Raw genomic sequence first — 16642 nt, forward strand, 5'->3', positions numbered from 1 at the left:
AATATGAGAAAATTAATGTTTCTCATCCTGCTCAGGTACATGTGGTAGAGTAATTTTGGATATGTGCCTACTATCTGAGAAACTCAATTTTTATTTCTGCTGCTCTTGTGACTTCCATGTCATCACACATTCACTCGATTGCTGCATGTGTGACTATTCTTTACTGTCTTCATACCCACTCTATACAGAGGTAGGACCTTGATCCCTTGCTCTTTTTAAAGGGATAGCGTGATATACAGAGAATGTGGATTATCAATATCTATATAATGGGCTTGCAGGCAGGATCCACTCAAACATGTAATGTATCTTTTATGACTTGTCTCCGGTTACTTGACTATATTAATCATATAGGTTATTTACATGATACATGATGTTATAAATTTGATAATGTTTAAAAAGAGTACAAAGGTAATTTATATTCTAACTGTAGTGGAAGATTTCAGCTAGCAGAATTTTACTTTTTGGCAAAAACCTCTTTACCTCTTTTTGCATGGCAGACAAGCAATATTTGAAAAGGCTATTAATCAGTAATAATTCTGTTGCCAGTACGGCAGCTTTAGTATCATTAGTGCTTTCTTCAGTTTCAATGCAGTCTAGTCATCATGTTTATTCCAGCCAAACTTTGCTTTTTCTTACAGCATTGATTTGGTAACACTGCTTCAAAAGCCTGTGACTTCTACCCAAGAGACAGAAGGCAACTCATTTGAGGCTTCCCAGGAGCAGACCTTTGACCAAGCCCTTGTCTTCACAAATTCTCAGCACAGCACCCAGATGGCATCAGGAACTGGCAGCTCCAGTGCTATAAACTCTTATTCTCCTCAAAGTCTGGTAAAATTATCTTACGCTTTCTAAATATTCTTCATGAGTAAATATTTCACATTAAACAACTTTTCCAGTACTGGTCATTTCATGAGATGTTTCAATATTTGTAAAATTCAGGTTGCAAACATTGAAGGAATGGAATTAAGAATTCCATTCCTTCCATTCACACACACACACAAATATGGTTTACTTTTTTTTTTTCTGGTTTTGCTAAGTAGTTGTTTCTTGGTTTACATTAAATACTTGTATTAATATTTGAGTAGAGAGCAGATGCATTTACTGCATGCTGATTTAGGATTAAACTGGTTTAATTTAGGTTTATAGTGAAGAGTCCTATGCCAGAAAACTATGATGTGTTATTTCCAAGCACATATCTGACTACTTTTTGTGGAAACCTGATTATTTCTGAGTCAATTGTGAGAGCTTGAAATTGGGCACTTGTATTTATTCTCTGAAAATCAGTTCAACTATTAGTAAATACATGCTATTCTGAGATGTATGGATTCAAATAAATCAGTATTGTTGCAATCAGTGGTGGAAGTTGTATTGGTAATAACCAGAGAGGATCTGGGCCATATGCTACAACTGCTGAATTTTTTTATGGGTTATCTATTAGTAATCTTGGACTGAAGAGGTTTTAGTTGCTGCCAAATAGCAGCTGTAGGCATTGACCCTATGGTTATGTTCAAATTATTTATTAAATACTTAACTCTGCTCCTTTCTCTCTTTTTCTTTGTCTTTTGGTAGTCTGCAGTTCTTTGTTCTGGCTTTGGAGAACTTGGATCCTCTAAATTGGCAAACTCTACTGGATCCCAAATCTTGGACCAATTGAAATCTCCAGGTTTGGGTCAGTTTACCTCTCAACAAAACAATAGTAGCTCTACCACCACCACCACCACAACTACCATGTCATCCTGGGATCTAAAACCACACATTGCTCAGTCCTCAGTCCTTAGTCAGTTTGGTAAGTGCTTTGACATAGTTTTCTCTCTTTCTCTCTCTGTTAGTCTGTAAAATTTCTTAATGCCAATGACATTTTAAAATGGCCTTAAACAAAAAACTTTTTCTAAAAAATGTAATCCTAATAATACAATTGGTTACAACATTATAAGAGTTATGCTTACTTGCTAGTAATAGACATTACGAGTATATCACAAACTAAGTTTTGATAGGCTTAAGCCTATCCATAAATCTCATTGCATCTTTAGAAGTTGTTGAGCCTTCATATAATGACATCTTTGATTTAATGTCCTTGAATATCAAAGTGGAACTTTGATGTGACTTTGTTTCTCAACAAATTCTGGAAAATACTTATTTTCATTGTGCCTATGCTGCTTCTAGCTGAGTATAAGGCTGTACCATATTTTGTCTTTTTCCCCCAATTTTTTTCTCTTCTAACCATTACATGAGTCTTGAATGAGTACTATATAATTTCTTCATAACATGCATCGCATCTCAGTGTTCTTTCCCTAGTGTGAAGTCTATGTGTGCTGAGAATGATGCAGGTTACCCATTTTGTCTATTCATAATTGTATGGATTTTTCATTTAATTGAGTAAAATTAGTAGAAATAGTGAAAATTACACAAACTTGTTTTTTGCAGTGTAGTTCTGTCACAAATACTATTTTGTTACACAGCTTTGGTTTAGCAGCAATATAGGATTTATTAATATTTTTGAGATAGATCATAAGATTAGGTTGTATAATTATTAACAGCACTTAATCATCAGCCAATTTAACAGAGCAATTAAATGGAATTTGTTACAATCAAAATAGTGACTTAGTTAAAGATTCGAGAATTACAAGGATCACCCAAAACTCACAGCAGGGTTGCATACACAAATGGAGGTTAAATCAAATCACATGTACAGACAAGCAGACAAGCAACTCTGAATCAGAGCGTGTGCGTGTGCACACACACACACAGAAAGGCAAATGGTTATGAACTAAATTGCACATGCACACACACACAGAGGTTAACCTATGATTAAAATTTCCCTTTTCGTGAGTTTCATGAATTACTCACTTTTACATGCCAACATTTGTCAATGGATGGTTGGTGAGCCTCGTGAAATCAAGTCTTTGAGTCCTCATGACATCGTTGACGGATGATCTTTCAGTCCTCATGAAATCTACCCTGAGAGATATCCCAGCTCAGGGGGAGATACTGGGTCATACAGCCCACTGCAGTCCCAGAGAGCTCAAAAGGTCTCACTTTTGGACCGCTATTTATAGGATCTTGAGATGATTGGCTTTGATCAGTACTCTCCATTCTGGCCACAATTCGTGCTGAGTCATTCTGGTAAACAATTCAGGCAACGGCTGGCCCAGGTGTGGTCAGAGGGTGCCTGGCCACCCCAGCTCCAGTCTTAATTCACTTTTGACCAAGATAAAAGCAAAAGCTTGGAGGGCTTATCCTGATGTATCATTCAGGCAGCAGGTGTGGCCAGAGAGTGCTTGACGCCCAAGTTACTGCACTTGTATCCAATATAACAGCACAGTGGGGCTTATCCTGAGATCTGATCTGAGATCCTGAGATAACAAGGCCAACTATCGGGTCCTGAACTTTGGTTGCCACAACCCCATGCAACGCTACAGGCTTGGGGGAGAGTGGCTGGAAAGCTGCCCAGCAGAAGAAGACCTGGGGATACTAGTTGACAACTGGCTGAACATGAGCCAGCAGTGTGCCCAGGTGGTCAAAAAGGCCAACAGCATCCTGGCCTGTATCAGAAATAGCATGGTCAGCAGGACTGGGGAAGCGATCGTGCCCCTGTACTCAGCACCGGTGAGGCCACACCTCAAATACTGTGTTCAGTTTTGGTCCCCCACTACAAGAAAGACATTGAGGTGCTGGAGCGTGTCCAGAGAAGGACAATGAAGCTGGTGAAGGGACTGGAGCACAAGTGTTATGAGGAGTGGCTGAGGGAACTGAGGTTGTTCAGCGTGGAGAAAAGGAGGCTCAGGGGAGACCTTCTCGCTCTCTACAACTACCTGAAAGGAGGGTGTAGCAAGGTGGGAGTCAGTCTCTTTTCCCAAGTAACAAGGGATAGGACAAGAGGAGACGGCCTTAAGTTGTGCCAGGGAGGTTTAGATTGGATATGAGGAAACACTTCTTTACTGAAAGAGTGGTCAAACATTGGAACAGGTTGCCCAGGGAAGCGGTGGAGTCACTATGACTGGAAGTGTTAAAAAAATGTGTAGATGTAGCACTTCAGGACATGGTTTATTGGGCATGGTGGTGTTGGGTTGATGGTTGGACTTGATGATCTTAGAGGTCCTTTCCAACCTTAATGTTCCTATGATCTCAGAGTGGCCCAGGTGGCTGCACCACCACAAGTTCCTAGCAGTATTCTCACCGTGAAGAGCGATAGCTCTTGTATTTGTATATGTATTCAGATAGATAGGCAGACAATTTGGTAGCACACAGCAATTCTGAAAAAAATGTATATGTACATTTTAAGTTGCTTTCTAATGCACTTTACCAACTGAATTAAAAAAACCCTTCACATTGCAAATGCTGTGGATCTCTTATGGTTGTTAACCAGTGCTCTGATCCACTGCCTGGCTTTCAACATCTGAAAATATGAAAGGGAAAGACTTGGAAAAAACTGTCAGTGTCCAGCATGTCTTGACTTTCAGACAGATTGAAATGGTAGACGACTTCCTATTTGTGTTGAAAATCTTCTCCTTTGTAGGGGCAGGAAATCCTAACTCATAATACCTCTAAATTGCAACTCCAAACCCCTTGGAAGTAATCACAATTTATTGACACAGTTAATTACAGTGAAACGTACAGTGTTTGATTAAAATAATCCGTAATGGTTTTTGAGGCCTAATGTGTGATAATATTATGTGACTGTATAGATAGGTTTGTTTTCATATTTTTGAAGAAAGCTAAATAATGCTTGCCCACAGCTGTTTTATTTAAAGTAGAGAATATCAAATGTTTGCCTTATTATTGCAGCGGTAATGTTCAATATGAAACTCACGTGATGTCTGAGAGAAACTTGCACACTCTATAATATTATAGCTGTTGAGTGTGTCAAGTCACTCAGATTCTTTCATGAAGAGTAGAGGCATGAAGAGCAGAGTATAATGCTTTAATCTTGATCTTTCTTTTTCCCAATGCTGACCAGACTTTAAATCCCAGCCTGAACCATCCCCAGTTCTGAGTCAGCTGACCCAGCGACAGCAGCAACAAATGCAGGCAGTCCCTGTTCCTCCTCCTGGGATGGAGTCCTCCCAGGTAAAACTCTGCGAGCCATCGCCAGTAGACACTTCTACAGCTGTTAGCAAAATGTTACAGCTCCCCACTATATCTATGGATAACCAGGCAGTGACTGCCCATCAAACCCAGCAGAAACAGATAAAACCACCAAAGCGGAGGATAACTCCAGCATCCAAGGTGAGTAATTGAGTGGTGGCTTGTCCTTAGTAAACATATAAACATACAAAAGCTTGTATCAGAAATAGTGTGACCAGCAGGACTAGGAAAGTGATTGTCCCATTGTACATGGCACTGGTGAGGCTGCACCTTGAATACTGTGTTCAGTTTTGGTCCCCCACTACAAGAAGGACATTGAGGTGCTGGAGCGTGTCCAGAGAAGGGCAATGAAGCTGGTGAAGGGGCTGGAGCACAAGTGTTATGAGGAGTGGCTGAGGGAACTGAGGTTGTTCAGCCTGGAGAAAAGGAGGCTCAGGGGAGACCTTCTCGCTCTCTACAACTACCTGAAAGGAGGGTGTAGCGAGGTGAGGGTTGGTCACTTTTCCCAAGTAACAAGGGATAGGACAAGAGAAAACGGCCTCAAGTTGCGCCAGGGAGGTTTAGATTGGATATGAGGAAAAATTTCTTCACCGAAAAGGATTGTCAGGCATTGGAACAGGCTGCCCAGGGCAGTGGTGGAGTCACCATCCCTGGAGGTAGTTAAGAGACGTGTAGATGTGGTGCTCAGGGGGACATGGTTTAGACTTGGCAGTGTTAGGTTAACGGTTGGACATGATCATAAGGGTCTTTTCCAACCTAAATGATTCTATGATTCTATTCTATATATAAGTTGCTAGGGAGAAGGAGAGCAAAGACCATGGTTTATTTCTTGTTTATAAAGCAGGAAATTCTAAACTGGGTAGATTTTAGGTCCAAAATACAGTGATGTTGTGTTTTCCAAGCACATATCTTTCATGGTTTAGCCCAGCCAGCAGCTAAGCTACCATGCAGCTGCTTGCTTAGTCCTTCCCTCCTCCTCCTTTGTGGGGTGGAGAGGAGAAAAAAAAATGTAACAAAAGGCTTGAGAGTCAAGATAAAAAGAGGGAGGGATCACTCACCAACCCTGGCCCCAGGCAAAACACACACGGCTTGGGGACAAATCAATTTAATTTGTTATCAGTTACTTCAGAGAGGATAATGAGAAACAAAGTCAGATCTTAAAAAAAACACCTTCCTCCCCACCCCTCCCTTCCCAGCTCTACCTCCTCCCCTCCGGTGGTGTAGGGGAACGGGGAATGGGAGTTGCAGGTCAGTTTGTCACTCTTCCCCTGCTCCAACGTGTGGTCCCTCCTCATGGGAGAGTCCTCCACAAACTTCTCTGATGTGAGTCCTTCCCACAGGATGCAATCCTTACCCACCAGATCACTCCAGTGCAGGCTTTTCCCACTGAGTCACAGCTCCTTAGGACACAGCCACCCACTTCAGCGTGGAGTCCCTTCCAATGAACTGCAGATGCGTCTCAGCTCCACCATCAATCTCCAGTAGCGTGAGGTCCTTTCCCATGGGAGATGGTCCTCTATGACCTCCCTTAGGCTCAGGCATCTCTGCTCCAACGTGGGCTTCTCCACGGGCTGCGGGTGGCTCTCTGCTCCACTGAGTCTGTCATGGCTGCAGAGAGGCTGCTGCCATCTCACCACAGGCCACAGGGGAATCCCAGCTCCAGCACCTCCTCCTGCTCTATCTTTGCTGACCTTGGTGTCTGTGTAGCCATTTCTCTCAGATTTCAGTCCTCTCTCTGCTGCAGCCATGCCAGGTCCCACTGGCCTGACAGATCTCAGCAGTCCTGACAGGATGAACTCTGCCCAGCGAGTACCCTGGGAGTGGGGTGTTTCAGAGCTCTCCAAGCCGCGCCACCACCAGCTGAGTGGTGGCAGCCCAGTGCAGGCAACTGAGGGGGCCAGCCCCCCACCTTCCCCCTCTCTTCACTGCAGGTCCCACAATGGCTCAGGTTCCTTTGTCCCCTTCTTAAATATGGCATTCACAGAGGCACTGATTGAATTGACCCTGGCCAGAGGTGGGTCCGACTGGTTTTGTAGCCAGGGAAACTTCTCGCAGTTCCTTACAGGGGCCATCTCTTCAGCCCCTCAACTGCTACCAAAACCTCACCACACAAACCCAGCACATCTGATTGCTCTGTGTGGAAAATGACTCTTGCTGAGTGATTTTTTTTTTTTTGGATTGACTTTTAGTAGCCACAAGATGAACGTTGACTGAAGGGGGATGGACACAGATGACACTTTGATATTGTAGAATAGTATGGCTTACTCTTTCAGCTCCAGATCAGGGCACAGAATCAATTTCAGGTTACAAGAATGTAGTTAATTTATGTGATGTAAACTGGGGGGTTGTTGCAGATCTAGTTAGCAGTGAAGGCTGAGGCAGTAACTGAAGAAGCCTATAGTTAAGGGAAGAGAGGATGTCAGTTACTAGTATCTTTAATACAGATAGTGCATGCAAAGGAATTATGGCACTTTTTTTTTTTTCTCCTTTAAGATTCCTGCCTCTGCAGTGGAGATGCCTGGATCAGCGGATGTGACAGGCTTAAATGTTCAGTTTGGAGCTCTGGAGTTTGGATCAGAGCCCGCATTCCCAGAGTTTGGATCAAATTCAAGCAGTGAGAATACCAGCCAGGCAACCAACAATAGCTTGTACTCAAAATCTCTAAAGTATGTGTGAGTTCCCCTTGTGCATTCTTACATGTCTTCTTTAAGGGTCACGTTTGTGCCAAAAACATCAAGGAACAGTTACCATATAATGGGAGGGGGAAATATGATGACTTGTAAGGCTAAGTGTTTTCTGCAGATGGCATCTTAAAGGAGAAATTTATTTTCTAATGACAATCAAAATCTCCCTGGATGGGTCAATATGAAGCTGGAGATGACATGAATGTAAATAACCTTATAATAAGCTACCCTTTATAGAATTGCTTTCTTATGTTTAATTGTCCTGATTTTCAAATTTGTTTGAGGGTTTGTTCCTCACAACCTGAATTTTTCTGCTTTTGATCTAGGAGAGATGACCCTTGTACCATATCTGTGTGTCAGTAGATTACAGATCTGATGCTCCTATGGGATGAGAAAAGAAGCCAGGCTTTCAGTATGCAGAAGCTCTTACTGAAATGCTAAAATAGCCAATGATAAATGCCAATGTATCAGTAACCCATTTTTTTTTTCCTTATTTGTTCACAAATTGGCTTCAGTAAAAAGCTTCCTGAAGTTCATTCAGAAATACTAGTAAAAATGAACTTTCACATTCATTTCTAGTTCTATAAAGAATTTAGGCTGTTTGGAAAGTAAAACATTCCTGCATGTTTTAAGGTATTTTTTCCTCTTTGCATAGTTCGTTCTGTTAGATTGCTACTGTAACGTTAGAATTCTATTGTAAAAAGAGACTAGGTGTTTCTCATCATATACCAGACTTTATGGATCTAGTTGTTTAAAAAAGAGAGGTTATGATAATTAATTTATCCTTTGAGAAGGTGGAAATAACATGACTGAAAAGCAGTTGTGTGTAAACTCTTGTTTCAGTTGGGCTGACAGGAGGAAGGTGAATGGTGTTTAGTGCAGCTGGTGGTTTTGAAGCAGTGATTACTGGGGACTAAAGTAAAATTATGTATTTTTTTTCATTTTTAGATTTTCTAGTATAAATGTAGTTTTGACTACATGTTTAAGGTAGTTCTAGATAACTGTATAGGAGCTGATATTTTCATGAAGGTGTTTGAGATAATTTTTACTTTTTCCAGCGATCCTTTGAATACCTCTTTGCCAATATCCAATACAGTACAGGAGTCTGCATACACAACCTCTGCCATCACCTCTTCCAGTCTGACCTGCTCATCCCAGAGCACTAGCCCAGTAACAACCACTTCTTCCTATGACCAGACTTCTGTGCATAGTAGGATAGCGTACCAAAGCTCCATGACTCCATCTGAATCAACCTCTGTTGGAGTTACGGTGAGTGAATTTCAGAAATAAGACCTTGAAAAAGGTGAAATATTCTTATCTATGTTAGACTTGTATTACCCTGCTATGTTAATATTTTAACTAAGCCAAGTGATATTTTTGATTCACAAGCCCACCCTGTTATTTGTTTTTTCTTTTCCTATTGTGTAGCCATTTTTTGTATTTGAGATATGAGAGCCTTTGATTTTATGGGTTTTGACATCTTAAATTGCTATTTGACCTTTTCTCTTAGTAACACTTAACATTCTAGTTGAGTTTCCTTCCTTGAAGCTTAGCTTTTAAAAAAGGAACTATCTCTGTGTTTAAATATTATTCATGGTATTTTTGCCATAACTCAACAGTTTCTATCCAAAGGTATATTATTTATTAAATTTGTATGGCACCTAGCAAATGGATCCCAAACTGTTTGTGGCCCCTCCAACATTACTCTTTTGTCAAATTTAAACAGCAGTGGGAATTAGTTTCGTGGTTTATTTTAAAAAGCGTAGGGAGAGGTCTAATCTAGGACAGAGAGCATCTCAGGAGATAATCAAAAGCACCTATTCTCTTTGTATATGGAATGTAGGTTTGTTTTAAGAGAATTTACTAAATGTTTAAGGAATTCATGAGAGTTTAAGCACAACTGGTGCTTCTCAAGTCTTATTTTTCGATGGAATAAAATTGATGTGTCTGTGTAACTTGGATAGTTAAAATTGTGAGTTGCATTAGATCAAAAGCACAAACATTTTATATATGTTAATGCAATTCTTTCTTTCGTATTGGTGTGAACCTGAAGTTTATGTTATAATACAGCAGATAGGAAGGTCTACTGATGGGTATAGTATGGGCAGTGTATGGGATTCTGTAGGTTCAGGACACCTTGCGCTTGAGACAACTTTATTATGTTTTGTTAAAGGCAATAAAAAGTTAATTTTCTGCCTTTTTTATCTTTCAATTTAGAATTAATATAGAGTTTTGCATGGAGCATGTTCAATGTGTGATTCAGTCTGAAAATGTAATATGCCTCTAATGATTTATTCGTTCATTTCTTTCTTTCTTTCTTACAGAATGGGCACAGCAGTGTTAGAACACAGGCGACTCTTGACAGTAAGTTTACAAAGCTTGGCTGTGCACAGGACTTTCTGATATTTCCTTACTGCTTGCTGTATGTACAACTGTAGCGGTGACATCTGGTTTAAGGTTTTATATTCTCACTGGCTAATTTTTGGCTGACCCATTTGAGTTTATTTTGTACTTGCATAGGATATACTGCTTGCTTCTTGACTAAGCAGTCTTAGAATTAGAGAAGCTGCTTCACTGCTGCTTTTTCTTTTGAATTTATCTGCCAAGAATTAATAGAAAATTAAAATAAAATATAAAATTAAAATTTAATATTAAATTTCTTAGCAATTCTTCCAATTCTCAATTGGGAAGCTGAGAGTAGCATTTAGCTGTAATGAAACAAAATCACATTATTTGAATGCACCTCTCACTGAGTATAGTGTTACTTATGCCCTGTTACAAGCCTCTGAGGAATAAGGGTGACTAACATGCTCCCTCTGCCAGGTAGCTTGCTACCTTGTGTGGAGTAACAATAACACAGTACTGGCTCTGATACAGATGTTACTGTTATCTTCATCTCGGCCAGTTTCTAACGTGTTATTTTACTTGTAGCACCCCTACGGCTCTCTTCCTGGAGTTAAAATAATTATAGTATTCACTCTTCTGACCTTTATGTGCTGCTCTGTGGAAGTTTTCAAGGGCAGCAGTGTGAATTAACATCTTTTGGAATTCCAACACTTCAATTTTAGGTCTCTCCTCCTCTTAAACATCTCTTCAGGTAGGTCATTAGTGGGGCAGCCTTTTTTTTTATATATATATACTTCTGAGTAGAAAGAAGTTGAGTATTCAGACCTGCAAACAGTGTTTTGTTAGTGCCAACTTCAATTTAAATGAGCAGGAGGAGTGTATGTGATGTGTGGAAACAGACTCCACAACTCGGAAAGTTGTAAAGTAGGTATGTTTATTGCAGCGCTGGGTGCACGGGGGATCGCTCCGCCACAAACGTGCACACCCACCATAGCAGTTTTTCTTGTATTTATCCAGACATACTCATCACCCCCTCCCCCAAAAGGGCAGTCTCTCCCTGGAGATCTTTTCCATAGCCCCCGCCTCAGGATCTGCCTCAGGCTCCTCCTTGACACGCCTCCTGGTGGTCGTGGGCAGGGGTCTTTGGGATGAAGGCCGCAGGTCTTCCTCGCTGTGTGTTTTTCACTTCTTCCCTTAATCTCCGAAATTCTTGTTTTGGCTGGGCCTGTAGAGCCAAACCGTTTCCCTGGCCTTGAGTGGACACCTGGTTGTCTCCTACTTGTTATTGCTTGAAGACAAATGTTAGTTCTTGTTAGTCCTTATCTCTCCTCTTTGTCTGTTTTTCTCCCTATGGGTCACGAGTTACAACCTTGCCATCATTTATTTTGTCTCTCTTACCGGCCTTCTTTTCAGGTAGTTAGTGTTTCAAAGCAGGGATTAGTATTTGATAACTTCTAGCAATTCACAGAGCTATTTCACAGAGCTCTGTATTTCCCAGAGTCTTATGCCTATTCTTATACCTATCCATAGAAATAATAGCTAATATAGTCTTATGTAGTCTTATGCCTACTCCTATACCTATCCCCGTATCAGTCCCCCCTTTTCTATTAAATCAAGTAAATTCTTTTACTTGCCTAAGTTTCCCGATTGATATAACGCTTTGTGCATTGAAGATACCCTTCGAAACACACACCAAATCCATACGTACAGCAGTGTTAGTAACAGCATCAAGGCAGCTGTAGCTATTAACAGTATTATAACAGGATGTATTAGATGATTGAAAAATCCTGACCATCCAAAAAGTGCTTCCCACCATTTATGTTCTCCATCCTTCTCTACTCTCTTTTTACAATTTTCTTTATCTTGTTTGCATCATAATGAGCTGTCACCAGAGTTTTCTGTCCGCTCTTTCTAATTTGCCCAGTATTTGCATTAAACCAGGATGCTGTAGCAATTTCTTTATCAAAGTTAGATTTGTTCCTATAGGTGTGGGTATTAACTCGTAGATCAATGTATAGTCTGATTTTAGAATATGATGGGATGTGACGGGAGCAGAATAGTGGAAGTCGCATCCCGTGATTCGAGTGAAATTACAGATGCAGAAGTTTGAATGATTTTTAGTGCCTACTTCCGTTTCTTCTACAAATATGGAGCTACATTTTGTTCGTAGACATGCACAACCTTTCCCTGCGTATATTATGATTGTCTTTGAGCCAACATCAGGGCGAATTTCAAAATGACACACCTTTTGATCAGTATCAAGACAGATATCTTGTGCTCATAGGGTATTACTTTCACTTAGAAATCCTTGTTGTTCTCGCACAATGCAGGATTTTAGATCTACTGTTTGTCATCTGTCTCTTACCCTTTGGGCCCATGTTCTATGTTCGAAAGGATAAAGCAGGGTTCTGTCATGGTATATCCCTAAAGCTATAATGGGATGGATCACAGTTATTAGAACATTACGAATGGTTAGTACAAAGGCTGTAACTGTGTGCGTGGTGGGGTTACAAGTAAAATTTACCATATTCCACCAGGATTGAAGCTCTCTTTCTTTACTTGTGGCACCATCCCAGACTACCTTTCGGATTTCAGTGGGAAATATCCCTTCTTCTCCTTCTCTTATAATAGAGGCAATACTATAGTATCTGATTGCATTCATAGTTGGGCCTGAACACAACTCAGGGCTAGTGAGATATTGGCTTGTAGCCCGTCGATCACATCTACAATTATATTGTGGTCTCTTACGTTTGTTCCCAGTCTGGTAAGATTTGTGATGCTAACCACTGGTGAGCTCCTAAAGTCAGTAGCGAGGATTGTAAGGGCCATTGCAGTTTTGACAGATCTGTAGTGACAGCGACCAGCTTGTTCATTATCACTTCTGAGTCTATGGTACTCAGAACTCCCAACCCTGTTCCTAACAGCCCCGTCAGGTCTCTTGGTTTTTGTCTTTGAGAAATACCTTTCCTCTTTCTTAGCCAAGTAGCCCATCCTTCATAAAAGGTTTGTAAGAAAGGAGAACACAATGGTTGGATTTCTGATACATTAATCTGCATTGATAACTCAACCCTTTTGAGAGACCATTCTGGGTTGAATAACACTTGCTGCTGTCCTGTGTTTCCTATTACATATGGACCAATTTCATAAATTTTGGGTTCTAGCTTAGGTACTGGCGTAGGTCGTGTGGTAGACTTATCTCTTTACGATGTGTAACTATCGCAGCGGGCATTGTTGTAACTGGCCCAGTGTTTATTTTAAATTTAAATGAAAGTCCAATAGCACTATTGGCCCAGAGACAAGCCACTTCAGTGGTTTGCACTAGTGTGAAATTATGCCAACAATCTAATTCTTTAGAAGCACATTATTTGTGGGAGTAATTGAGATAGTAATTTTAGTAATTTGGGATGCCTTTTTATGGGTGGAGCAATTAATAATTTGGCATCCTACTTTGATTTTTTTTCCCTACATTTCCCTGAAGTTGGTGAATTCCCTTTGTATCCTTACTCCTTTCTTGTTTTAAATATTCTTGATTTCCATACATAACCACGGTAGATAGATTTAAACCTTCTCGAGCAGAGTATTTCTCCATGGATCCAATATACCTACCAAGGCCACTCAGTGTCATTCTGGCTACAAGTGCTTTCCCACCTCTGAATTATAATTATGACCGTGAGAAAAGTAATTTCCCTGGTTGGACTTGCGTGACCTTCCATGGAGATCTATGGACTTTTTACTCTGGTGTGATGAATCCAGGCATTCTGCTCCTTGATCTTGATTGCTGTGTAGGAGGTGAGGAGTACTTGGAATGGTCCTTCCCACTGTGGTTCCAAAGTTCTTCCTGCAAGAGACTTGACATATACAAAATCTCCAGGTTGTATATTATGTATAGGTCCATCTAGACCTCTGCTCCGAGTTCCAAATACATGTTTTTCATTTTTTCTGAGTTGTTTGCTTAATGCCACCATATAGGAAGTCATAATTTCTTCACCAATTTGTGAAGACACCCCCTTTTGTACTCCATAAGGCCGCCCATATAAAATCTCAAATGGGCTCAGCCCTTCTTTTGCTCTGGGTTTGGTTCGTATTCATAAAATTGCCAGAGGCAGAGATTGGGGCCAAGTCAAAGTAGCTTCCTGTCCCAATTTAACAATTTGTTGTTTAATCAAATGATTCATTTTCTCTACTTGGCCACTCAATTGTGGCCGATATGGAGTATGTAATTGCCAATCTATTCCTAGGTGGTGACTAATTTGTTGCACTACCTTAGAGAAGAAGTGTGGTTCCTCTGCCTGAGGATATTACTGCTGGGACTCCAAACCTGGGTATTATTTCTTGGAGTAATGCTTTGGTTATTTCTCGAGCTTTAGCTGTTCTACACGGAAAGGTTTCTGGCCAGCCTGAAAAGGTATCAGTTAGTACAAGCAAATATTGATACCCCCCTTTTCTAGGAAGTTTCGAGAAATCAATTTGCCAATGTTGTCCTGGAGCATTCCCTTTCCCAATTTGGCCCATTTCTGGCTGTGCAATGGTCTTTGGACTAGTCTGGAGGCAGAGATCACATTGCTGAGTTACTTGTCTGACAGCGGTATATAGATTTTGAGCCACTATACTTTTGATAAGATATTTGTATAATGCTTCCACCCCACAATGGCCTTTCTTGTGTTCTTCTCGGGCTAATGGCCAAACCATATAAGAAGGAACTGTAAGTTTTTGTGTGGTGTCATGGCCCACCCATCCTCATTATATGATCCTTCTAGATCTGTAATGAGTTTATGGTCATCTTTTGTATACTCTGGCTTACCTTCTAAAGATATACATCCATTGGGGATTAGTGCCCCTTCTACCTGTATCTCTTTTCTAGCAGCCTGTTTTGCCTCTCTATCCACCAGTTCATTTCCTCTTTCCAATTCTGTGCTCACCTTCTGGTGTGCCGATGTGCATAATTGCCACTCTTTCAGGAAGTTGTACTGCATTAAAAGTTTTAAAGTCTCTCTGCATGCTTGATAGCTTTTCCTTCAGCTCTTTCTGGAGCTCGAGTCAGGGTTATGATTTCAGCTTTCTGTGCCAAGGTGTCAGTTGGTAATGGTCGCATTCCACTCATAACATAACTGCTTCCGTCTGTGAACCAGTGTTCTACCCCCTTCATGGGGGCATCTTTGAAGTCAGCGCGGCTGGAGTGCGTCGCCTCAATTGTTTCGAGAAAGTCACGATTCACTCGTTCTCCAGTGTTCCCACTGAGAAATCAAGCTGGGTTAACAATGTTAGTAGTTATAATTTCAACATCATCCTGTTCGGCCATGATGGCTCGATACCTCAGGAACCTCTGCGGGAGAGCCAATGTCCCCCTTTTGCTTCAAGGACCGTGGACACCATGTGGGACATGAAAACAGTCATTTTCTGGCCTAAGGTAAACTTCCGGGCCTCTTGAATATTCAGGATGACTGCTGCCACTGCCCTCAGGCAACTGGGCCGTCCTTTTGCGGCAACATCCAGTTGTTTGGAAAAGTACGCCACAGCTCGTCTGCATGGTCCCAGGTCCCATGTCAGTATCCCTAATGCTATTCCCTGAGAAAAATGGTTTACTCACATCAGGAAGTCCCAATGCTGGCGCTGACATCAGGGCCTTTTTCAGCTGGTGGAATGCTCCGTATCCCATTGGAGGTATTTTTGGCTGGATGTTACTAAAGAATACAGCGGTTTAACAAGCAAGCCATAGTTGTATATCCAGAGCCGACACCACCCCATCATTCCTAAGAAAGTTTGTAGCTCTTGCAGAGTCTGTGGTTGGGGGTCTGGCATATGGCTTCTTTCCGGGCTTGACCCAGGAAACGCTGACCAGCACTGATTTCATACCCAAGATATGTAACTTGTTGCAATGTTATTTGTGCCTTTCTCTGAGAAACCCGGTACCCCTGGAGCCCAAGAAAATTTAGTAAACTTACAGTCCAGATGACACAGGATTCTCTGGTCTTGGTCGCGGTAAGGAGGTCGTCTACATATTGTAATACTGTTCTTTCTTCTTGTGGTGGTTCCCGTGACTCTAGGTCTTTTGCTGGCTGGTTTCTGAAAATCGTAGGGCTGTTCTTAAAACCTTGTGGCAACACGTCCAGGTGAGCTGGGTCTTTCGACCACTCTTGGGATTTTCCCATTCAAAAGTAAAGATTTTCTGACTGGCTTCATGGAGAGGGAGGCAAAGAAGGCATCTTTTAAATCTAAAACTGTAAACCAAGTCAAATCAGGAGTCAGAGTGGTTAACAGGGTATATGGATTAGCAACCACAGGGTATTGATCCTCTGCTATTTTGTTTCTATGATTGGACGAATCGCTTCCCTATCTTCCTTTTTAGTGGGTATTGTTTAATTCTTACCGCTCTGTGATCGCTTTTCAAATTTAGTACCACTGGCTGGGCATTTGTGGCACATCCTGGAACATCAGTTGCCCAAACTCCTGGATACACCCGGTCAGTGATTTCCCTGTTTTTTTCCTTCTGTGGGAACATTAACTAAAAGCAAGCTCATTATTTGTAC

At 41.2% G+C, this 16642-nt stretch overlaps 1 protein-coding gene and 1 non-coding gene across 10 annotated transcripts in view; both read left to right on the forward strand.

Moving 5' to 3' along the window:
* LOC147526251 (ubiquitin-associated protein 2-like) overlaps nucleotides 1-16642 on the forward strand; it is a 120239-nt gene that overhangs the window by 62925 nt on the left and 40672 nt on the right. For 7 of the 9 annotated variants that reach the window (XR_015222962.1, XM_086630255.1, XM_086630256.1 and 4 more), the window contains 6 exons: nucleotides 639-828; nucleotides 1570-1786; nucleotides 4958-5226; nucleotides 7579-7751; nucleotides 8828-9038; nucleotides 10094-10133. Coding sequence is in view for 8 of the 9 variants with exons in the window: in XM_086630255.1 (XP_086486381.1) it covers nucleotides 639-828; nucleotides 1570-1786; nucleotides 4958-5226; nucleotides 7579-7751; nucleotides 8828-9038; nucleotides 10094-10133 (1100 nt within the window). In the remaining variant the exon portion in view is untranslated. Of the gene's footprint in view, nucleotides 1-638; nucleotides 829-1569; nucleotides 1787-4957; nucleotides 5227-7578; nucleotides 7758-8827; nucleotides 9039-10093; nucleotides 10134-16642 lie in introns of all 9 variants that reach the window. The other 2 variants (XM_086630254.1, XM_086630259.1) reach the window with 1 other exon arrangement.
* LOC147526252 (small nucleolar RNA SNORD121A) lies at nucleotides 1159-1242 on the forward strand. The gene has a single exon (XR_015222963.1). It is a non-coding gene; the product is annotated as a small nucleolar RNA SNORD121A (small nucleolar RNA).

Source organism: Tauraco erythrolophus, chromosome W (genome assembly GCF_009769465.1).
Source record: "Tauraco erythrolophus isolate bTauEry1 chromosome W, bTauEry1.pri, whole genome shotgun sequence".
Taxonomy (NCBI): domain Eukaryota; kingdom Metazoa; phylum Chordata; class Aves; order Musophagiformes; family Musophagidae; genus Tauraco; species Tauraco erythrolophus.